Genomic DNA, 23175 nt, shown 5'->3' with positions numbered 1-23175 from the left:
GATGGATGGTGGGTTGGTTGGATGGAAAGTGCGGGATAGAATGGAGTATGTGCATACTATGTCTCCGTACTCCGTACTAAGGAAGGAAAGACGGGATGGATTGGCGGGACAGAGGTGCACCCGGGTACGCACGCACATACTAATAGCACAGAGCACGATATGGCAATGCATACATAGCAAACGACATTATAGGTAGTCTAGGTCTTCGTAGCGCCCTCCCTCCCTACCTTTATGCCGGTATGGGCTAACGGTTGGGATGTTTTCGCAGAAACAAACCCCTGCTCGAACAGCCCCGACGAGACGGCAGTGGCTTTGCAGTACTTCTGGCGTTGCTTGAATCATCCGCCTTTCGCATGATTAAGACCCAGTACCGTTGCTTCGCACGAGAGGCGGCTCCTCGGGCGTGTTTACACGGATGGGTACGAAGCAGTATACCTACCTGCCGCTCTACTACGATGTCGGTCCTTTCTTGACTGTTTCTGTTTCTGTCCTGTCCTGTCCTGCCCTGTCTTCTTCCTCCCATCTATCCCGTTCGCTGGAGTGACATGAGTACGTACCTCAGCGGCGTTACTCACTTCTACCTACCTACGGATAGTGTACTGTACATCCCTGACCGAATGCCCCACTCGGCCCCGAAGAGTCCGTTCTGACCCACACAGTCCCTCCAGCCACAACAGCACATAACTTTTTTCCAGGCTCAGTTGAGCAGGTTGAGTTATGCACGCTGGATCTTTCGTCCATCGTTCCACTATCGACTCTGCTCTCCCCCATGAACGAAAGCGATCGTCTGCACAAGCACCAGACACACGCGGATCCCGGTCCTTCGACCCCCCTGCCAGTGTGAGCAGTGGACTGTCGTCTCTTTTCGGATGCTGAGCATGAGGCGTTGCAGCAAGTGGCTTCCCAGACGGCCCCCAAAAAGGATGGGGACATGCCCGTCTGGTGAAAGAGCACCATAGCACGCACGTACGAGGCTCGCGGGTATCGCAACACATTTGGCGTGTGCCTGCCCACCCGGCCCGGCCATGGTCCACCGCGTTTCCTTCTCGACGACACAATGAGCCCAGGCCATATCCTTCTGACCTCGTGTGCATACCATCCGTCGTCAGCTTTCTCAGTAATGCATCTGTCCATCTGCCAGCTTCACCGAGTACTTACCTGGCGACCACCACAGTTCGACACGGATGCCGCGATTCAAGACGGCAATAGTTGGTGAAGTTGCAAAAACTGAGCCATTGGCCCATTGGGGACGACGCGCTTGCCGGTGTCTCTCCCTTTTCCTTGCCCTCCCGCCTGCTGGGATCGGCGGTGTCTCCCTCCGCCGCTGCGGGTTTCTGCTTGCCCCCACCTTTTCATCGACAGCCACTGGACACAAGGAGCAGCCCAGTCAGTATCAAGACGGCAAGGAGCTGCAGCAGACGGTGCAGGCCCGCCAGGTTGTCTAGCAGGGCCAGTCCATTGATGATGGGATGCAATGATGCATCTCCTACATAAAGCTAGTACCAACAGCCCCGACAAACCAACGGGCGGCGGTGTGGGAGCTGGGGTGGAATAGAGACCCAAGCCGAGAAACCAGCTTGCCTGGAGCATACGGACAGTGATACACAAGCGACATGGCATGGTATGCCATGGCACGTCAAAGGAAAGGGAGACGGAAGTCGAAGAAGTACCTTTCTTTCTATCCATCCATCATCCATCCGCGCAGCGTAAGCCTACCCAGCAGACAGAGAAGCTTGAGAAAAGACTAAACGGGGAGGGGAGGGGGGATATCCGCCAAAAAGCCACTTGAAGCACGGTTTACCAGCTTGAAGCAGGCAGAGGTACGTACCGTTCATCGGCCGCAGGTACGAACGGTAGGGTGGCTTTTCCCCACCAATGAGAAAAGCCGCGTACCTGACACTACCCCTGTTTTTTCCCTTGTCGTATGTGTGAGAGGGTGTGTGTGCCCCGTTCGAGTTGCCCACACATCCAGCCCCGGTCCACGCCCGCGCGCCATCTTCCACTGCTGCTTCTCCGGCTGTCTGGCCTTTTATATTTTTTTAATTCCCCCGAACTCTCTCCTGTCCTGTTCCCTCCCCTCTTTATCCACCCAAAGTTCATATCCTTGCGTATTCTCTCATCCGCAGTAGATATCTTAATTGCCGTTGTGGATCGTCTCTGACAGTAGGAAAAAAGACTGACGAGCCAGACGAAACGAGAGAGGGAAAGGGGGAGGAGGGGGCAGAGGTACATGAAGTTGTCAAAAGGGGGAGAGGGGGGAACGGGGAGGGTTATGGGAGTACATGCTTAGCCTTGGCCGATGTGTGCGGTCTCCATGTACCTTGCTCCGTACCTCTCTGACTGGCGATTGTGCAGGTTGTATCCTTCTATCCCATCCCCATCCCATCCCGCACACACTACTGGCTACTGAGCCGTTGCACACCCACCCAACCATCCATACCCCCCCTTGTCCCCACCCCAGCTCACGCCCCTCGTCCCTCACCCATATTCGTAAGCGCACAAACACATACACGCCTCGCTTCTCTAGGGGGCTCCTCGCTGGAAACCGACTCGACTAGGCTGGGCTGGGCTGGCTGTAGACTTCCCTGGGCTATGAGGGGAGGAGTGTGGGAGGGAGGCGTGAACCGTCCCCGACAGATACCAACCAGCCTAGCTCACTCACACCCACCATCAGAGGAGAACGAGTGGACTGGCATCGGTTCTTTCGTCCGTTCGTCTGTTCCCTTTTTTTTTTTCTTTTTTTTTTTCCTCTTCCCAGCTGGGGGGATCCGCCCTCCACCTCGCGTCCTTTTCCTTTTTCTCCTCTCTTGCCCCCCCATCCCTCCTCCTTCCTCGTCGTCCCATCTATCTCCTCATCGTCATCCTCGTCGTTCACGGCAATCCCTTCCTCTACTCTTCCTCTTCCCCCACTCCTTTTTTATTTCCTTTTCACAGTCACTCCTTCAAATAATTCAACCATAAACTCAGCTTCCGAATCCCGTCACTCCTTTCCGGGAATTCTCGTTTACGTTCCTTCCAGTCTGGTCGAAGTTGAAACATTCATTCTTCGCGAACCCACGATACTATTTACACATCCCATCTCCTGATCCTCTTGTTGGATCTCGGACCACGCTCCTTAGCATCTTTGCCTTGCGGCTCCTTCTATACCTTCCCTAGCTGTGCAGCACACCATTCTACCACCTTACCCTCCACCTTATGCGCCTTTGAGCGTCCACGAGAACCACCTACTCTATTCGAACCCTCACGTCGCCTTCCGGACACAGTTTACACCGAGACGACTCGCAAACCACCCGTACCCTGACCAGACATACTCCGCGCTAAAGCGATCAACCACCTTGCCTTCCCCTCATCGAACGGAGAAGCACGAAAAAGATTAGCTATGGCTACTGAGATCGATATCCCAGTGGCTCTTGCCCACAACGCCTCAACTCCCGGCGCTTCCTCTCCCCAGGACACCTCCCCCACGTCCGCAAGCAAGATGAACCAGACCCCTTCTCCCTCGGCTTCAGCCCAGAACGGCCAGGGTTCCTCCTCGCAATCAAGGCGCCCGCCTCGCAAGAGCACCTTGACCCAGCAGCAAAAGAACCAGAAGAGACAACGCGCCACCCAGGACCAGTTGACGACTTTGGAGATCGAGTTCAACAAGAACCCGACTCCTACTGCCACCGTTCGTGAGCGGATAGCGGAAGAAATCAACATGACCGAAAGGTCAGTTCAGATCTGGTTCCAGAACAGGTATGCTGCCCGTCCCTCTACACCATGTCCTCCCCGCCAACGTTTCTGACCCCCTTCGCAGACGCGCCAAGATCAAGCTTTTGGCGAAGAAGAGTCTCGAGACTGGAGAAGACATTGATTCGATCCCCGAATCCATGCGAGCCTACCTCGCCATGCAGGCGATGGAGTCTGGTAAGGGCCTGGGCGGCCCCTTCCTCGGCCGAACCGGCCTTCTGCCCTACGGCCACAGCAACATGCTTGTCGGCGGCGACCCGAACGGCCAGGGCAAAGTTTGTAAGTGATGCTAGGCTTCGAGACTATTGAGGTATCCTACTAAACATTCACAGTGATCCACCATCTTACCTGCCGTTCTCTCAGCATCGGCAAGTGGACTCGCGTCGGACAGAACACGATGGATCTCATCATTTTCTACTCCCCTGACAAGTGCACCATGACCTACTACATCAACAACGAACAGGCAGGTTACAAGATCGAATATCCCTTTGCCTGCATCAAGAACATCTTCCTCGAAAACCAGGAGGGCGACCCCAACAAGCCTGGTGGCATCGTCATCGAGCTGAACCGTCCACCCAACTTCTTCATGGACTCGTCTCCTCAAGCAAACGGGTTCTTCCAGTGTGGCGACTTCACCGAGGACCAGCAGGCCTCGCAATGCATGGTCCACCACCTCGGTGGCAACCCCAAGGTTCTAAGTGGTCAGTTGGCCAAGCTCGTTTCCCTGGAGGCTTTCATGAACCGCAACAACCCTCACCAATTCATCGACCAACAACACGCTCTCTCCGTGTCCGCGCCCGTGTCGCCCACCGGACGTCCCTCGTCCCAGCCCAACTTCGCTCAGCCTCACATTGGCATGTTCCAGGAGTCTTGGGGCATCAACAACATGCATCCTGGCATGCGTGGTCCTGGTCACAAGCGCCAGCGCAGTCGCTCGGTGCCCATGGCCGTTGACTTCTCCATGCTGCAAAACCCCATGCCTTCCTTCTACATCCAGCAACCGGGTGAGATGTCGGCTCCTCAGACTCCTGGCCCCAACATCTACGCTCCGATCCCCCAGCAGCCTGGTGGCTTGGGTCCGAACCTGAGAATCGACACTCAGGCTGGATTCGGCCTGGACATGAGACAGTATCCCATGTCGGCAACGACTGCTTCTCCCTCCGACTTCCCGACGAGTCCCAACTTTTTCTCTCAGGGTCCGGAGCCGAGCCCTCTCCCGGCCTCGAGCTACAACACGCCGTACGGCACCGCTTTCCTGTCTCCGATGGCGAACCATTCACCAAGCATGATCCCACCCTCTGTGTCCCCTCTTTCATTCGGAAGCCATCACGGGGAGCCTTCGATTGTTGAGCAGTCGCCTCCCTTTTCCATGCCAGGCAGATCGGCCTCGGCCGACATCTACCAGCAAGGCGACAATGGGTCATGCGCAGTATCTGACGACGGCACCGGCCTGAACGAGATGTACTCGAAGCACACCATCAACCTGCCAATGCACCCTCACTCACCGGCATACGGCGACCAGGGCCACGCCGACCTTGACATGAACCAGCTGGTTCAGTTTGACACCGTCGACCCCAACTCCATGTCCCCCGAGTCCATGCATCAGACACCGCACTGAGTGGTTCTGTCTACAACCTGGCAGAGCTAAGCATGCCAGAGTTGACTGGGAGCTCCTCGGTGTAGGACAACATGGCGTACATACAAATTTGGGGCGTGCTCCCAAATGCTTTCTTGAGAAAGAAAGGGGAGTTGGCTTGCCTTTGGTCATTCACAGTTGGCGTTGAGGCGCTTGATATATACCAGATGGGTTTCGCTTGGTTTGCTTCCAACACCGATGATTGCATTGCGCGATCCAGTTCTCGCTCATTCACCCATCGGCCACGACGACTCTGCATGACGATACTTCTATTCGGAATCTCGATCATGCATGTCTGGCACAAGCGATCGTATAATTTGCACGTCGTTTGGATACTAATCCAACATTCTCGAGCCATTTATTGTCGCCAACGAACACACTTTGCGTGCTACGATGTTTAAGGCATATGTTCGTGTCATACTTCGTCATCATTATCATTTTTGCCACGCCGATTGCGAACAGACGACGGCGTGACCCCTAATAACAATTCCCTTCGTCCTCGGTTGGCTTGCGCTGCACATTACTGTCTCGTTGATCTCTTTTATATTTTATCTATTCATTTCATCTGTCGTCGTTCATGAAACTCAGATGTCCTTGGCTGCGGGCTTGGGAGGAATGCAAAATTTGGAGAAGAAGCCCAGGTGGCTTGGGATTTCTCCTGGTTCTTAATCAGTCACACACACACACTTTTGTGAGGATATACAACTCTCAGACGCACTATTTTGTCTCCCTTATAGTGTTGGGTATTTTCTTGGGTTGATGGGCTGTGTGGGGGAGCAGGGGCTTTTGTGGCTTGTGTGTTTGTATGCCGGCATCGCAGCGGCGGTTATGGGAAACCGCCTGCTCGAGGGTCGAGCAGCGAGGAGGCTTAGCTGGCTGTTGCTCGAAAGAGACGGCTAGCTTATAAGTATTGACGATAGAGTTGAGAGACAGATGGGCATCGAATCCCTGTTTTTCCCACTTTACACCGACATGAATGCTTGATTCCGTGAAGTTGAAATTTGCCCATACAGTGAGTCGCGAATCGTTGGGGATGTGGGGCCGGCCGTGAAGACCGGCGATGATTTGCGACTAGTGCAAAGACATGGGATAATGCTCCACGGCGTTCGGTTGATTCAGCCCATGGCAGTGACACGATGCGACAACGTCCGGGGCGAGTCAAAGCCCGATGTCCCAAGGCAGGTGACAAGGGTTGATGCGAGATTGCAGAGTTGGATCCGAAGCAGATCGGGGGGTTAGGGAAGCGCAAACCAGAGTCGGCTGTTGGTTGGTACTGCAACCGAATGTTGAGAGCAGACGCAACATTAGACGGACCAGTTTGTTCTAGAAGGCGCGTGTGTGCTCGCAAGGCGCGCGGTTGTCGCCATTTTTCTCACGTAAACGGTATGGGTATTCATGCCAGGTAGGCGCATTTGAGCACGGCTTACGTATAGCAATAGTATAAGGCTGAGTATGCGAGTCAGTTTACGTTTTACGCAAGAATAAAGGGGGGGGGGGGGGCACCGCCAGCAGCCTTGTTGACGCCGGCGTGTCCACCCCCCGTTTTCTCTCGTATATCTTTTCTGATCCAAGGCTGTGAACCTTGTGTGTTGAGTATTGGGCATGTCACCCTTACTGCGTTTTCCGGACCGTGTTACTGTATCATTTGTGGGCTCGTGAGGCCCCGAGAGGGACCGACCGCCTTGGATACGAGCGTCTGCGCCACAATGGCAGCCAGAGTTAGTTCTGGTATGTTGTGACATTGTTGGTGAGCGTGACGGGGAAGACGGCCGGAACGAGACATGGTGGTCGTTTTTTTAGCTCGTCTTCCTTGCCTGGGGTTCCCCTGTGGCAGGACCCGACATCCTAGCTGTGCGGCCACGTTCGTCTGAAGGTTGAAGGTTTCCGATGCTGTCAGCAGAGGGGCACCTCTGGCCGCCCTAAATCAACGGCGGGCTAAAAATAATGATAAAACGACAGCAAGAAGGAAGAAGGGGGAGGGGATACATGGGCCATGATGGTGAAGGCTGACGGCACAAACTAGTTTATTTGCCTGCCAATGCCGCCATGAGATGGGCGGCGGATGTTTCGGAAAAAAACACAGAAACAAGACGGAGAAAGTGTGATGGAGGTCATGACTGTCGCCAAGACGTTTATGCTTCTTTACCCAATGCAGCATGCTCTCTGCTGCTTCTTCCTTCCCGCGGCTTCCGTGAGCCCACTCAGTCGGTTGAAGTGCAGTCGCTCTGGGAGGGGGGGGCCTTGCGCACCTCGCATTCTGGTATCTTCTCACCCAAAAGATGAGCATGATGCGGGGCACGCAATACGTGAGATGCTTACTACTCGGGCGAACTTCATGAGGCATCAAGCAAAAGGGAAGAAAAGTGATGGTGGTGGCAGTGCTGAATGCGGGCCAAGACTCGTTGGAGCCACCAACACCGACTCGAGCGTCGTTCCTCACCTCGTGGTTGGATCCCAATGGTTATCTCACTGGCACCCGCATGACAAAAAAGATGGCACACCTAAAGTACTTTCTCACACCACATCTACCCCAAGACTATTGACAAGTGTTTTTTTATACACTAACACAGCCACAAGACGCAGTAAGGATATAGGAAAAATATATTTAATAGTAGGTAGAACATACTGGCATTAATTTTGACTATTTTATATAGGTATATCTATGTATTTAGTGCTGTGCTGTTTATAATAGTACAGGGAGTGTTTAGGTGTGTCATCTTTTTTGTCATGCGGGTGACTGGTTACCTCACTCTACCTACCTAGGTACCTTGGTAGTGTACCTATTACTTACCTAGGTTCCCAACTCCGACGCCTTGGCTCTCCCCCCACTCCTTCTTTCCCTTTCCAATCCGTCACCCCCTCCTTCCGAATATGAGCCACTGACATGTCTTGACTTTTTGCCAAGCGCCTTGTTGCGCCCGAATCTCTTGCGTGCCAGTGACCCTATCTACCTATATGCTGTCCTTGTCTTGCCCCATCCGCCGCCTTCCCCAAACGTGCGATAGAACGTAGGATCGGTCGGTCTCCATTCACGGGGTCTCTTCGCCGCCAACGCTTACTTCCGCGACTTTCCTCCTTGTATGGGAATGCAGAACCAACCGCCCGAGCTTTCCTGTCTTGCCTTTCTCTGTTGCACTACATTGTCTTCTTGCCTCAACTCGCTCAAACTCTGCTCTATATTAAAGTTTCAGCCCTGCAAGCATATCTCCCATTCTTCGCCCGCGGCCCTTGGTTAAATAATTGCGCTGACCCGCACCTTGTAATCCTTACGCTACCAGCAGCCACGCCAGATCCAGAAAGGAACGCGCCACCACAACCGCGCCGGGGCCCAATGAGGAGTGGCTTCATGGCAGAGTCACTGTTGTGAATCCGGGCCGCCATCCTAGGGGATCTGGAACAAGTCCAAATTCGCTCCCCGTCGAGTCGCAAAAGACAAAAAAAAAAAAACCACTAGGTAGACTCAGCCACTAACCCCGAGCGCGCCCCTCGATCTGCGCTCCTGGCGGGTCTAGCCCGAGACGGCCACGATCTAGACGGCAAACGGCAAGCCTGCTCCCTCAAGAATGCCCCGACGAGACATGGCCGACGCCCCTTCGCAGCAAGATGAAGACTGCGACCCCGCCACCACTGTCCCGTCGAGCTCGAACCTCTTCGACAACGGCGCCCAAGAAGATTCTCATGACCTTCCCCAGTCCTCAGTGAACCCGGCGCATCGCCCAGCGCAACGACTTCACCCAAGACGAGCCGTCACCGATCCGATGGGTAGCAAGCGCACCCTCGACGGCGGCTATGTCCGCTTCTCGGACGACCTGCCTCGCGACTTTGTGCGCGGCTTCGACCCGGATGAGTCCCACCCGAATATGAGCAACCCGGGACTCTACACGATCCCCTCTAGAGGTAACCTGGAAGGCCATCTCCCGCCCGAGCCGTCCTCCTCGCGGCGCGCCCGCCCAAACAGCGACCAGAGCTTCGCCCAGCCCTCGGATACTGATCTCAAGTATCCCGTCTACCGCCCAGAACCCACTAAAAGGACGAAATGGCGTGTTGCTAAGGAGTTGATGAGCGACCAGCTCAAAAAGGCTTATAATGTCTACATCGTCCAGGGGCTGTTGCGCCAGAAACCCCTGCCCCCCAGCGCAGACGGACGACACATCCCGCTTGACTTGTCGAGGAAGCGAAGCGACGTCCTCGTTGATGAGCGCACCAAGAAACCGTATGCAAGCAACTTCATCCGATCTAGCCGATACACGATATGGAGCTTCTTGCCGAAGCAGCTCCTGTTTCAGTTCAGCAAGATGGGCAACTTTTACTTCCTCCTCATCGGTATCATCCAAGCCATACCGGGTCTCAGCACCACGGGACAGTGGACAACGATTGCGCCTCTCGCCGTCTTCGTGTTCTTGTCGATGGCCAAGGAAGGCTACGATGACTACCGTCGCTATCTTTTGGCCAAAACAGAAAATCTGAGCCGTACCTGGGTTCTGGGAGAACGGTCGAAAAAGGCGATGGCGAGGATGAAGAGCCGTAAGGGACTCGAAATGGCCGAGGCTTCGGTGGACGGGTGGACCGAGATTGAATGGCAAGACCTAAAGGTCGGTGATGTGGTCAGGCTTCGCCGCGACGATGACGTTCCGGCCGACATTGTCCTGCTGCATGCAACCGGACCGAACGGCACGGCCTACATCGAGACCATGGCTTTGGACGGAGAGACGAATCTCAAAGCGAAGAGGGCATCCCCAATCCTGGCCGAAAGATGTCAGACTGTGGAGGGAATCAAGTCTTGCCAGGCGACCATTGTTTCCGAGGACCCCAATATGGATCTCTACAGGTATGACGGCCGTGTGACCGTCAAGGAAGAGACGCTGCCGTTGTCACTCGACAACGTCATTTATCGCGGTTCCACCGTCCGAAACACCACGGAAGTGATCGGTATCGTCGTCAACTCGGGCGAGGAGTGCAAGATCAGGATGAATTCCCATAAACACGTGCGCACCAAGGCGCCAGCCATGCAGCGCGTTCTCAACAGAATTGTCATCTGGCTCATCTTCGTGCTCCTTGCGCTGAGCAGCGGACTGACGTTGGGCTACTATCTCTGGAGCGACCCTACCGAGGCGGCGTCCTGGTATCTCATGGGCGACAGCATCAGCATGAGAAAGATATTCATCGCCTTCATCCTGATGTTCAATACCCTGATCCCGCTATCTCTGTATATCAGCTTGGAGATTATCAAGATCATCCAGTTCTACATGATGGGAGATGTCGAAATGTATGATCCTGTCACCAACACACCGATGGTTGCCAACACTACAACTATCTTGGAGGACCTTGGCCAGGTCAACTACGTCTTCTCTGATAAGACGGGTACTTTGACCGAAAACGTGATGCGCTTCCGAAAGATGAGTGTTGCCGGTACTGCCTGGCTGCACGACATGGATATCGAACGAGACGAGCACGCCAAGCAGAAGCTTATCGAGATGGCCCGAAAGAAGCGTAAGGGAAAGGGGAAGGATAAGAAACGCGGCAAGACGACAACCGACAACGAGCATGGCTCGTCTCAGCTACAGCCAGCCCAGGGACGTCCGTCTACCAGTTCCTATGGCCGAGGGCAATCCGCCAGCAAGGCCCCTCGTGATGAGCCTGAGCTGAAGACCGAGGATCTACTCGACTACCTGCGACGCAAGCCGGATACCGCGTTCTCCAAGAAGGCCAAGCAGTTCCTGCTCTGCATCGCTCTCTGCCACACCTGCCTACCCGAGGCCAAAGAAGACGGCAAAATCGATTACCAAGCTGCGTCCCCTGACGAGTTGGCCTTGGTCGAAGCAGCGCGTGACCTGGGATACCTCCTCATCGATCGACCCGCACAATCGGTTGTTTTGCAGCTGCCAGAAGCCGACGGTACCATCAAGAGGGAAACGTACCAGGTCCTCGACGTGATCGAGTTTAGCAGCCAGAGAAAGAGGATGTCCATTATCATTCGTATGCCTGATGGTAAAGTCTGCGTCTTCTGTAAAGGCGCCGACAACGTCATTCTGCCTCGTCTTAAGCTCGGTACCCTAGCCACGCAAAAAGCCAACGAAGTCAATCGGAGAGCTTCAGTCCGCAGAAGCGTCGAAAAGGACAAGGCTCAGCAGCAACGCCTGAGCACCGGCGGCACACCTCGCAACAGCTTCATGATCGGGAGAACGTCAGTGTCGGACCGACGCAGCATGATGAACCAGAGGATCTCGGGGGACATTTACAGACGTTCGAGTGTCGTCAATGAGGATCCTGAAGCCTGGTCCCCACGTAGAGGGTCGGCAGATATCCTCTCACCCATGGGAGCCCACGACATGTGGTCATCCCCCCGTCACAGCACGGCAATGTCGGCGAGTGAAGCCGAGGTCGACGAGCTCATTGACGAGACTATCGCGCTGAATGAGGGCGCAGTGTTCGAGCGGTGCTTTCAGCATCTCAATGACTTTGCCTCTGACGGTCTGCGGACTTTGCTCTACGGTTACAGATACATCAGCGAGGATGAGTACAGCTCTTGGAGGAAAATTTACCAAGGTGCCACTACCAGTCTAGACAACCGACAAGAGAAGATCGAGGCCGCCGGTGAGTTGATCGAGGATAAATTCGATCTTGCCGGGGCCACAGCTATCGAGGATCGCCTGCAAGAGGGGGTGCCAGACACCATTGATAAGCTTCGTCGTGCCGAAATCAAGGTCTGGATGTTGACGGGAGATAAGCGCGAGACCGCCATCAATATCGGACACTCTGCCGGACTGTGCAAACCGTTTTCGGACGTCTTTGTTCTGGACGTCACGATGGGCAACTTGCAAGACTCTATCCTGTCGACCCTGGGCGAGGTTTCGCGTGGTATGGCCCTTCACTCTGTGGTCGTGGTCGATGGCCAGACTTTGAGCGTTATTGAAGGGGACGAGGACCTCAGTTTCCTCTTTTTCGATCTCATGGTGAGAGTCGACTCGGTCATTTGTTGCCGTGCCTCTCCATCACAAAAAGCCTCTCTTGTGAAGCGCATCCGTCGACAGGTGCCACATTCCCTGACCTTGGCTATTGGAGACGGAGCCAACGACATCGGCATGATCCAAGCTTCTCATGTCGGTATCGGCATTTCGGGTCGAGAGGGTCTGCAGGCTGCTCGTATTTCCGACTACGCCATCGCACAGTTCCGCTTCCTGCAGCGTCTCCTGTTCGTTCACGGACGCTGGAACTACCTGCGAACTGGCAAATACATCCTCGCCACCTTTTGGAAAGAGATCGTTTTTTTCCTGCCGCAAGCCTACTTTCAACGATACACGGGATACACCGGAACATCTCTGTACGAAAACTGGAGTTTGACGGTGTTCAACACGTTCTTCACTTCATTGGCGGTCATCCTGCTCGGTGGGTTGGAGAAGGACCTGCAGCCAGAGACGCTCCTCCGGTTCCCCGAGCTGTACACATACGGCCACAAAAACAGAGCTTTCAATGTCAAGCTTTACGTCGGCTGGACATTCCTTGGCCTGGTTGAATCGTTGATCATTTTTTGGGTGACTTGGGCTGTCTACAACTCTCTGCCGTTCGACCAGGACACGTCGCTCTACGCGATGGGCAGCGTTCCCTTTACCGTCTGTGTAGTGTTCATCAACATCAAGCTGATGTAAGTCAACCCTGTATGAAGTCGTACATAAGTCCCCCTCTAACGTCCACCCAGGGTCCTGGAGATAGAGAACAAGAACGTGATCATCTTGATCGGGTTTCTCATCTCAGTTGGAGGCTGGTTTCTCTGGAATATCATAATCTCAGCCTCTTTCAAGAATATCTTGCGCATATACCAAATTCGCCACGCTTTCCTGCAGAATTTTGGTCAAACACTAAGCTTTTGGACCACGATGCTTCTCGCGCTTGCGGCTGTCATCTGTCTCGAGCTAGTCGTCAACGCCATACGCCGCATCTACTGGCCCTACGATGTGGACCTGATGCAGCGTCTGGAGAGAAGGGGATTTGATGAAAGCGATAGGGAGGCCGGACACGGGCACGCTTCGGGAACGATATCAGAAGTCATGGGAAGCAAGACCAAGTCGGCCGCTGGCCAAGAGGAGGAGGTGCGGCTGTCTAACTTGGATGGGGCACCTAGATTGAGCCATGCCAGAAACCGACCGTCGTTCCATCAGACACGGCATTCGAGAATGTCGAGGGAGGAACATGCTCCCAGGCTCTTTACGCCCCCGGTTGAGGAGGTCAATGGAAATCTGGAGGCGGAGCAGGATGAGCAGAAGCCACCCAAGAAACCACGGCTTTCTCTGGCAACAAAGTGGCTGGGTAGCGTCAAGGACACCCGTACGGATGTGCCAATTGAGTTACAGTCTGCAAAGTGATGAAAGAGGTTAGGTTGGACGCATTCACGCGATTAAAGATGTGTATGACATGAGGGTTCCTAATCTCTTGGCATGGGAGTTGGGGTCATGATGGATGGTGAACATACGTGATCTGTATATACAAACAGTTGCACTTGGGGAGGAGGGCTTCAACCTTGTAGCAGCTTGGACTGTACTTACTACTTTGCTTTTTTTCTTTCTTCTTCTTTTTCTCTAGATACCACACAGAGGGAGACCTAGGGTCCCCGTGCCTAGCACATGTAGTAGGCCGAAAAGTCAAACATTCAAAACAAAGGGGCTGACTGAATGTATTGCACGTAGCACCAAGGTCGCAAAGAAATAGAGCCTCTCTCCACTTGAACCCAGCAACACGGGTTCTCCGCCGGTGTCCTCTCACCTTTGGATTACTCACGTTCAGGGAGACAGCGGCGGCTGGCAGGATGACAATGAGTGAAGTCAATGGGGTTCAGCACAGGGATGTGTGCCATTATGCATTAGAAAAAAGGGGGCAGACACAAAGTGTCGGTTTTATGTACAAGATTATAGTTGGAGCAAATCCCTCTGCCCTCCCTCACAATGGACAAGTCGTGGGTCTGTTTTGTAGCGTGATTGTGGATGCTGAGAGGAAGCCTGTCACAATCATGATTGCGCGGAGGTTGAGGCCGGCGGTGGAGGGATTAGTTGTCCTTCTTGTCCTCAGATTGCTCCTCCTTGTCGTCGGACTTGCTCTCCTTCTTGGAGTCATTGCCCGACTTCTTGTCGTCGGACTTTTCCCCCTTATTGTCGTCGGGCTTTTCCTCCTTCTTGACGTCGGACTTGCTCTCCTTCTTGGAGTCATCGCCCGACTTCTTGTCGTCCTCGGGCTTCTCCTTGGGCTCGTCGCCGGACGATTCTTCCTTCTCAGGCTTGGAGTCTTCTTTCGAGTCCTCCTTGGACTTCTCTTTGGAGCCGGACTTCTCCTCTTTCTTCTCCGTGGGCTTGTCCTCGGATTGTTCCTTCTTAGAGCTATCCCCAGACTTCTCTTCAGACTTGTCCGACTTTTGGTCCATCTCCTCCTCCTCCTTGGGTCCCTCCTCAGCTTCTTCGTGCTTTTCGTCGTGCCCAGCGTGGGCGCCGTGGCTCTTGGGAGACGGGCTGTTCCAAGGTTGGATAACGGCAATGCCGGCAAGGAAGACGGCTAGTGAGCCAATGGCACTATAGTGAGAATGTTCATCAGCAAAACACGCAGAAAAAAGAAAGAAAGAAAAAGGGGGGTAGAGGCAAGGTTGGCGTACAGAGGAAGCTCGCTCTGGGGCTTTGCGCCGTGTTGGCTGGCATAAGTCCTCTGGGTGAGCTGGGGACGGTACTGAGGCCGAATTGTACGACGCGCCGAAACGCGGAGGGCGGAGCGAATGGAAGCAGCTCTGGAGAAAGACATGTTGACGAAAACGGGAATTGAGCTTTAGAGAGAATCTATAAGTCTTGTAATTGCAGGAAGGTTAAGTACAAGAGCTTAAATACCAGTCAATTGAGCCGGTGGAGACGTGTCCCTGTGATAATCATGGAGCGGAAAAGGACAAAGAATCAGAAAGGTGTGTTTGGAAGAAAGGCAAGCAAAAGCAGCATTCAACTAACCCAACCCGGAGCGGGAGGGATTTCGGGCGGCTGTCATCCGCAGTTGGGAGCTCGGAGCTGCGAGCTGCACAAAATCAGCCACAAAAGCTGGGGTGAAAACTGGATGGGGAACGAGCTTGGAGAGCATCGACCAATGGAAGCTAAGAAACTGGATGCTTCCAGATGCTGGGGGTGGGCTAGTTTCCCCATAGCTTGTGGTGACGACATTGCCGGGGTCGGGGTGGGAGGATGGAAGCACATGGGCACAGACCGATCCCGACTCAAGCCCAAAGCTCTGATCGATTATATAAGCAATCGGCGTCGGGAGCTGGATATACCAAATTTCCGATACCTCCTGTTGACGCTATTGCACGGTGCTCCCCGGCGGCTGCTTCAGTCAGCGGAGGTCATTGCGGGCAGGTGGGGTCCACTCCGCGGGGCAGGAACGTCCCGTAGCAGACAGTGAGGGACCTAACCTTGCCTGATCTCCCACCCAACGGAGCCGGACCATTCTGCCTGAGCTCGCTCGCTAGGAAGACATCACGAACCCCACCTCACAGCACCTTTTGACGAGGGGTTGATCTACTACACATACAAACAACAAATTCCCCCAATCCGCCTACCATATCCTTCTCAAACACTCACCAATATTCTCGCAGGACGGTCCAGTTTATCCTCGTCCTCTGCATGGTTAGAGCCACCGAGCCCCGCTAACACGCCACCTGCTGCGACCTCCTCCTCCTCCTCCTCCTCCTCCTCCTCTCACGTCTCGCTTCCTCCCACCGCAGTCGATAGATACCCCCGTCAACCTACGCCAACGAGATCATCAAGATGTCTTCGTCTAGCGTACCCCAGAACCCGACGCCCCAGACGGTGATCCAGCTCGTCCAGAAGCTGGGAGATGCTGACCCCGACTTCCGCTTCATGTCCCTCAACGACTTGCTTCAGGTTCTGGCCAACGGCAAGCCCGACTTCTTGCACCACGACTACAATGTTGCCGCACGCACCGTCGATAGTATTATCAAGACCCTCGACGACCAAAATGGCGAGGTCCAGAACCTAGCCATCAAATGGTGCGAGCAGGACCCACTCTCAACCCTCCTGACGCCGTTGGAAAGAGCTGACCGTTTGCCGCTGCAGTCTTGGCCCGCTGGTCATGAAGGTCCCCACACCTATTATTGCCCCGATGATCGAGAAGCTCTCCGCCATCAAGCTGAAGAACTCCGTTGACAACGCTGTGCCCTCGTTGGCCCTGCGCGCCGTCATTATGGCCCTGCCGAAACCTACACCTGGCCTGCCGCCTTCGAAAGAGGTCCATGAGTCCTATCAGGCCGTCAGCCGGGTGCTCATCCCGCGACTGCTGGGCCCCGGTGGCAAGGTCCAGCCCCAGAACCCTTCCAGCAACATTCAATTGCCGCCTGTTCCGCAAGGGCTCCTCAAGGTGGACAAAGACCTGAGCGCAGAGTCGGTTGATATTCTCATCGAGGTCGTCAGGTGCTTTGGTACAATGCTGTCCGCCCTTGAGGTTGAGGCGATGCAGGATGCGGTCATTAGCTTGCTGGAGAACGATAAGACATCCTCGGTCGTCAAGAAGAGGGCCGTGGTGGCGATCTCGATTCTCGCTGTACATCTATCGGATGATCTGCTGAACCAGTTGGTCCAGCGGATGGCCAACGACCTTGGCAAGCCCGAACTCTCCACCGTAACGCGCCGCCTATACATCTCCATTACCGGCTCTCTCGCGAGATCGATCCCCGCCCGCTTCGGTACACACATCGCCACGCTGGTGCCCTTCATTCTCCAGGCCCTTAGCGAGGACGAGCTTGAGAAGCACCTGGAGGAGATTAGTGACGGAGATGATGTCGGACAGGACTTCAACGAGGTGCGGGAGTCTGCCCTCGTGGCCCTAGAGTCATTCTTGGCGGCGTGCCCGACAGAGATGCGCCCTTTAACCGACGAAACCATCAAGGCGACCCTCAGATACCTCAAGTATGACCCCAACTACGCCATGGGCGACGACGACGAAGATATGGAGGTCGACGAGGAAGAAGACGAGGAGGATGCGGACGACGAGTTCGAGGACGATGCCGGTTTCGATGATGACGACGACGCGAGCTGGAAGGTCCGTCGTTGTGCCGCCAAGGCTCTGTACACTCTCATCTCTACCCGAGGAAGCGGAGACTTGCTGGAGAATGGTGTCCTATACAGCCAGGCCGGCCCCACGCTGGTTAAGAGATTTGACGAGCGGGAAGAGAACGTACGTCTCGAAGTCATCTCCTGCCTGTCCCTGCTTGTCCGGAAGACTGGCGAGGGCATCTACCCCACCGATCTATCGCTCGACGACCAAGAGCCGGAGGCTCCTAGCTTGATCCCTGTCAGCCGGAAGCGTAGGCGCCAAAGCAGCGGTGGCGGGTCTATGAGCGCTCCCCACACTGCCACTGGTCTGACATCTCCAACCCTTGAGAGAATCCCTTCTAGTGGCCCTCGCGCTGACCTAGCACGCTTTACGCCGACGATTGTCAAGGCTTCCACCAAGCTGCTCAAGGGCAAGGTAATCCCTACGAAGCAGGCCATCATCAACCTCCTGGACGACATCATCACGGTCCAGAGGGGCGGCCTGTCAGACTACTTCAACGATGCTATTGGTCCCATCATCGAGTCAATCAAGCCCACCGGAGCTTCTGCTCTCGCTTCGTCCCTTGCGGCCTCTGGCGGAAATGCGTCGGCCACGCCCAGTACCCTGCGTGTTGCTGCTCTGAAGCTCACCAGCGATATTGCCAAGACTCATTCTTCGAGCCTTCTGCAGCCGTATCTGACTAAGATCGTTGCCGGTGTGACCGCGGCAGCCAACGATCGGTTCTACAAAATCTCAAGTGAAGCCATTGGGACGATTGAGGAACTGGTGAAGGCAATCACACCTCCTCGTTCGAAGATGACGGCACAGAAATTCAAGGGCGAGCTGCAGAAGCTTTTCGACACCATCATGGACAGAATCACCGCAACCGATGCCGACGCCGAGGTCAAGCAGCGTGGCATCCATGCTTTGGGCGTGTTGCTGTCAAGGACTTCTGGTGCCGACGGCGCTGGTTTGATTCAGCAAGACAAGCGTCAAGCAGCCTTGGTTGCTCTGCTCGACCGACTGAAGAATGAGACGACCCGCCTTGCTGCTGTCAGAGCTGTTGACAACGTTGCTGCCTTCAGCACCAGCAGTGGACAGCTCGAGACGTCGTGGATTCGGGAGGTTGCTTTGGAGCTAGCAGGACAGCTGCGCAAGGCCAATCGATCCCTTCGTGGTTCCAGCATCGTCGCTTTAAAGCACCTCGTCGTGTCGCCGACGGCTAGAGGCGAGCTAGACGCAAACACCATCCAAGGTCTCGTCTCGGCGTTGGTACCCGTGGTTAGCAACAACGATACCCACCTGTTGGGGCCAGCCCTGCTCATTCTTGCAGCCCTTGTCGAAGAGAGTGCGGATCTTGTTGTTACACAGTCAATGACTACTACCATCTGCAGCCTCCTCAAGTCTAGCTATGCAAGCATTGTCTTGGACCAGATTCTCATTCTCGTCACGAAAGTGGGTGAAAGCGGTGCCGGCCAGCCCCTCATGCAAGGCCTTCTCAAGGATGTGAGCATCGAAGGCGACCCAGTCGTGGTTGGCAAGGTCATTGGCGCGCTTCTTGTGGCCAGCGGAAGCTCTGCTGGTGTTACGGTCGAGAGCTTCATCTCCGAGCTGCAGACCAGCTCAAACAACAAGGACGACGCACGACTGAGCCTGGCACTGGCAGTGCTCGGTGAGGCCGGTCTTCGTCTTGGGGCCAACTCGCCCTTGAAGCCGGATCTCTTCTTGCAGCAGTTCCATGGCGAGCCCGACAAGGTCTCGATCTCGGCCGCAGTGGCGCTCGGTCGTGCGGGCTCGGGCAACGTTTCGGAGTACCTCCCAGTCATTCTGGAAACCATGCAGAAGGGTGGCAACACGCAGTACTTGCTGATTCAATCGATCAAGGAGATCTTGCAGCAAGTCACCGTTCTGTCCTCGGAGGTTTCCAAGTTTGCCGGCGACATCTGGCAGCATCTTCTCTCCGCTTCAACCATCCCCGACAACCGTGTTGTTTGCGCAGAGTGTGTGGGCCGGCTGACCATCATCGACTCCCAGACGTATATGCCCCAGTTGCAGGTATGTTGACACTGTTCGCGACGACAACGAATGTGTGCTAACCTTTGGCAGTCACTTTTGAGAGACCAAAACCCGGATATTCGCGGCATGTCGGTGCAGGCCGTTCGTTACACGCTGCCTGACAGTGATGAAGCCTTCGACGCTATGCTCAAGAATGTCCTTGTTGACATGCTCCTCGTCATGCTCCAAGACTCGGAGATGGACAACCGCCGCCTGGCCATGTCAACATTGAACTCGGCGGCCCACAACAAGCCCGACCTGATTCTGCCTCACCTCGGCGAGCTGATGCCTTTTGTGCTGGCCGAGTCGGTCATCAAGCCGCAGCTGATTCGCGAAGTCATGATGGGCCCCTTCAAACATATGGTGGATGACGGCCTTGAAGTCCGCAAGGTATGTTTCATCGTAACACACGGCTTGAGACTATGCTGACCATGACTAGAGCGCATACGAGACTTTGTACGCTCTTATGGAAACGGCTTTCTCAAGGATCAACAACATCGACTTTTACGACCGTGTGGTCGCTGGTCTGAAGGACGACAATGATATTCGCAGTCTCTGCAACCTGATGGTGTCTAAGCTTATCGTCCTCGATCCTGATGAGACGAGCCGTCGCCTGGACTCTATCGCCGAAGCGTACCGCGCCATTCTCTCAACGAAGCTGAAGGATGGTGCCGTCAAGCAGGATGTGGAGAAGCAGGAGGAGGCCAACAAGAGCGTCCTCAGAGTGACGCTCCTCCTTGGCGACAGGCTCAAGGGTGCCAAGGGTGGTCCTGGCAAGGCGGCAGCAAACGCTAACGCGGGCGGTGCCAGCCAGACTTGGAACGCCTATTGGGAATGGGTTAATAAGGAGTTCCAGACGCAGCTTAGAAATTTGCGTGAGGAGAGCAAGGAGAATCGCGTATTGTAAAGGGAGGAAAAGTTTGAGGTCGGTCTGGGACCCATCAGGCGTCAATTATAGCGATATGAGTAGCAGAAAAGAACCAGATTCCTGCATTTCCCTGGTGTTTTCTACACCTGCGCGACTTTGCCCCTGACTCGAAAGGTAGACTAGCTGGCTTTCTATATGACTGTCTGCGACATAAGAATACATGCTTGAGGTTTGTTACAGGCACACACTTATTCTGAGGAGAGATTTCGCTTGATAACTATCTACTCTAATTACCTACAAGCGCATGCCCACCTCACAGGCCCCGATCACTGCACCAAGATTACATTAGGGTTTTCTTTCATCGATAGGATAGGGGTATCGTGTGCTGCTCTACAAATGACAAATCCGGCCACTTACCTTTTCCAAGCTCTGTTGAATCTGTTCGTACTCGCTTTTCTAATCTTTCTTCGTCGCTCCGGGCTCCGACCCAACAATTGTCACCTCATCCTCCTGGCGAGAGACTGCGTTGCTGTCCAGCCCGCTTTCCGCCTTGGCTGGAGCGACGCCGCCATCCACGCTTCGTTCCCGTACCTTCTCGTCTTCCAGCTCCTTCTCACTCTCCTCATCAACTTCCTTCTCCTTCCGCGCCTCCCCGGCAACCGCGGCCGCACCGATCCCGGAAGTCCCGCCCACCGCGGCCCCAGCCTGGGCCGCTTCGACGTCTTCGGTGGCCTTCATCGTCGACTGCTGCCCCTTCTTGACGCTCTTCCACTCCATGCCGGCCGCGCCGATCAGCGCAGAACAGGCCAACACCAGGCCGACTATGAACACGACCCTCAGCGCGCCGTTGTAAGCCTCCAGCACGGGTCCCCTCACGTCGGCTGGCAGCTTTGTCAGAGTCGTGGCCCCGGACCCCTTGAGGTCGACCCCTTCGAGCCCTGGGAGGCCTCTCATGCGCTTCACGAGCTCGTTGTTGAGCACGTTCTGCCCGACCGAGATGAAGACGGCGCCGCCCAGCGTCTGCGCGAAGAACATGGCGCTCGCGCCGATGGGCACGTCCTTTCTATCCAAGACCGTCTGGGCGGCGAGGTTGGGCGCCTGGAAGCACATGCCCATGCCGACGCCGTAGATGACCTGGTACCCGATCCACTTGCCCGGGCCGGAGTGGACCCCGAGGGTGGTGAGGAGGCCGGCGCCGACGGACATGACACTGACGCCCACGAGCATGACGGGGGTGTAGTACCCGATGCGGGTAATGATGCCGCCAGAGACGCCGGCGAATACGGTCATGGAGAGGACGAGCGGGAGGGTGCGGATGCCCGAGTCGACGGCGGAGACGCCCTGGATGGCCTGGAAGTAGATGGGGATGTAGTAGGTGAAGACCATCATCTGCGCGCCGATGGAGAAGGCGGCCCAGGCGGCGAAGGCGATGGAGCGGTTGCGCAAGATGCGGGGCGGGATGGTGGCGGTCCCGGGGAGGAGGATCTGGATCGCGACGAAGGAGGCGAGGAGGACGAAGGCGAGGACGAGGAGGGCGATAATGCGCGGGTTGTTCCACTGGACGGTAGTGTTAGTCATTTGTTCTTAGGGAAAATGCGCAAGAAAGGATCCCAGAAGGATCCTGGGTGGGAAAAAAAGGGGGGCGGGGGCGGTTTGGATGAGACTCACTGCATACTCGACACCTCCCCATTGCAACGCGAGAAGTAGACACACAACACCGGGGATGAAGACGGCCGTGCCCGCAAAGTCCAGCTGCCTCAGCTTGGACCACAGCGAGGTGTCCTTAAGATCCTGGTCCGGCGGGCTCATGATAAGGGCGATGACGACCAGGGCGATGCCGCCCAGGGGCAGGTTGATGTAGAAGCACCACCGCCACGTGACCTTGGTGGTAAAGGCGCCGCCGAGGAGGGGGCCGACGACTGAGGCGAGGCCGAAGACGGCGCCGAAGGCGCCTTGGTACTTGGGGCGGCGGTGGAGCGGAACCGAGTGGACCATGACGACGATGGTGCCGGCGACGATGCCGGCGCCGCCGACGCCGGCGAGGGCGCGGCCGACGATGAAGGCGGCGCTGGAGGGGGCGGCGCCGCAGACGGCGGAGCCGACCTCGAAGAGGATGACGGACGAGAGGAAGACGTTCTTGATGGGGAAGAAGGCGTAGAGCTTGCCAAAGAGGAGCTGGAAGGCGCAGGTGGTGAGGAGGTAGGCGGAGCCGTACCAGCCTATGTCGACGACGGAGTGAAAGTCGTCGGTGATTTGGGGCACGGCGGTGGCGATGATGAGGCGGTCCTGCGGTGGTGTTAGTCTGGTGGACATTGGAGGAAGAAGAGGGGGCCTGCTTACCAGGGCGACGAGGAACATGGTTATGAAGACGGAGATCATGATGAGGAAGAGCTTGAGGCCGGCAGGGTACTGGATCTCGGAGCGGGATGTCGCGGTCGGAGTGAGGACATTCTGAGATTGCTGATTTTGCTGCTGCTGGTGTTGCTGGTCCTCATCATCGTGGATCTTGCTCGTCCGCGAAGAGGCGGGCTGATCGGCCGCCGTGGTCGTCGTCGTCGGGACGGCGGCGCCCTTGTCGTGTTTCTTGAAGAGCATCGTCGTCGTAAACGCCCGAGGGATCGGTACCAAAACAGGGTATGCCAATTTCGCCCTTTATGATGTCTCCTTTTGGTCTTTCGTGATACTGTTCATATGACTGATACTAGCGACAGGTCTCACACCCAGGATGAGTCCGGTATGGAGGGGGGGGGGGGGGGGCAGCTCAGTTCGAAATTTGACCTTTTTGTTATGAAATGAGAAAATAAGAAGGTGTAATGGC

General features: G+C 55.5%; 7 protein-coding genes across 7 annotated transcripts; 4 read left to right on the top strand and 3 right to left on the bottom strand.

Annotated features, from left to right (window-relative positions):
• Nucleotides 1-545: 545 nt before the first annotated feature.
• On the top strand, nucleotides 546-844 carry GLRG_04844 (uncharacterized protein; the record flags this gene model as incomplete). The annotated part of the gene is made up of 2 exons (XM_008095529.1): nucleotides 546-549; nucleotides 669-844. The coding sequence occupies 2 exons, from the start codon at nucleotides 546-548 to the stop codon at nucleotides 842-844; spliced, it is 180 nt and encodes a 59-aa protein (XP_008093720.1).
• Nucleotides 845-3379: 2535 nt separating this feature from the next.
• GLRG_04843 (homeobox domain-containing protein) lies at nucleotides 3380-5347 on the top strand (the record flags this gene model as incomplete). Its single annotated transcript, XM_008095528.1, has 3 exons — nucleotides 3380-3735; nucleotides 3797-4008; nucleotides 4062-5347. The coding sequence occupies 3 exons, from the start codon at nucleotides 3380-3382 to the stop codon at nucleotides 5345-5347; spliced, it is 1854 nt and encodes a 617-aa protein (XP_008093719.1).
• A 10-nt stretch (nucleotides 5348-5357) lies between these two features.
• GLRG_04842 (uncharacterized protein) lies at nucleotides 5358-5723 on the bottom strand (the record flags this gene model as incomplete). Its single annotated transcript, XM_008095527.1, has 1 exon — nucleotides 5358-5723. One exon carries the CDS (start codon nucleotides 5721-5723, stop codon nucleotides 5358-5360), a length of 366 nt encoding a protein of 121 aa, XP_008093718.1.
• Nucleotides 5724-8928: 3205 nt separating this feature from the next.
• On the top strand, nucleotides 8929-13725 carry GLRG_04841 (phospholipid-translocating P-type ATPase; the record flags this gene model as incomplete). Its single annotated transcript, XM_008095526.1, has 2 exons — nucleotides 8929-13007; nucleotides 13062-13725. 2 exons carry the CDS (start codon nucleotides 8929-8931, stop codon nucleotides 13723-13725), a joined length of 4743 nt encoding a protein of 1580 aa, XP_008093717.1.
• A 677-nt stretch (nucleotides 13726-14402) lies between these two features.
• On the bottom strand, nucleotides 14403-15142 carry GLRG_04840 (uncharacterized protein; the record flags this gene model as incomplete). Its single annotated transcript, XM_008095525.1, has 2 exons — nucleotides 14403-14919; nucleotides 15000-15142. The coding sequence occupies 2 exons, from the start codon at nucleotides 15140-15142 to the stop codon at nucleotides 14403-14405; spliced, it is 660 nt and encodes a 219-aa protein (XP_008093716.1).
• A 1007-nt stretch (nucleotides 15143-16149) lies between these two features.
• GLRG_04839 (TATA-binding protein interacting) lies at nucleotides 16150-20396 on the top strand (the record flags this gene model as incomplete). Its single annotated transcript, XM_008095524.1, has 4 exons — nucleotides 16150-16391; nucleotides 16459-19489; nucleotides 19541-19879; nucleotides 19929-20396. The coding sequence occupies 4 exons, from the start codon at nucleotides 16150-16152 to the stop codon at nucleotides 20394-20396; spliced, it is 4080 nt and encodes a 1359-aa protein (XP_008093715.1).
• A 417-nt stretch (nucleotides 20397-20813) lies between these two features.
• On the bottom strand, nucleotides 20814-22952 carry GLRG_04838 (major facilitator superfamily transporter; the record flags this gene model as incomplete). Its single annotated transcript, XM_008095523.1, has 3 exons — nucleotides 20814-21914; nucleotides 22026-22643; nucleotides 22698-22952. The coding sequence occupies 3 exons, from the start codon at nucleotides 22950-22952 to the stop codon at nucleotides 20814-20816; spliced, it is 1974 nt and encodes a 657-aa protein (XP_008093714.1).
• Between the last annotated feature and the right edge of the window lie 223 nt (nucleotides 22953-23175).

Source organism: Colletotrichum graminicola (genome assembly GCF_000149035.1).
Source record: "Colletotrichum graminicola M1.001 genomic scaffold supercont1.16, whole genome shotgun sequence".
NCBI classification, from domain to species: domain Eukaryota; kingdom Fungi; phylum Ascomycota; class Sordariomycetes; order Glomerellales; family Glomerellaceae; genus Colletotrichum; species Colletotrichum graminicola.
The sequence above is the reverse complement of the archived record's forward strand: the minus strand, read 5'-3'. Positions and strand labels throughout refer to the sequence as shown.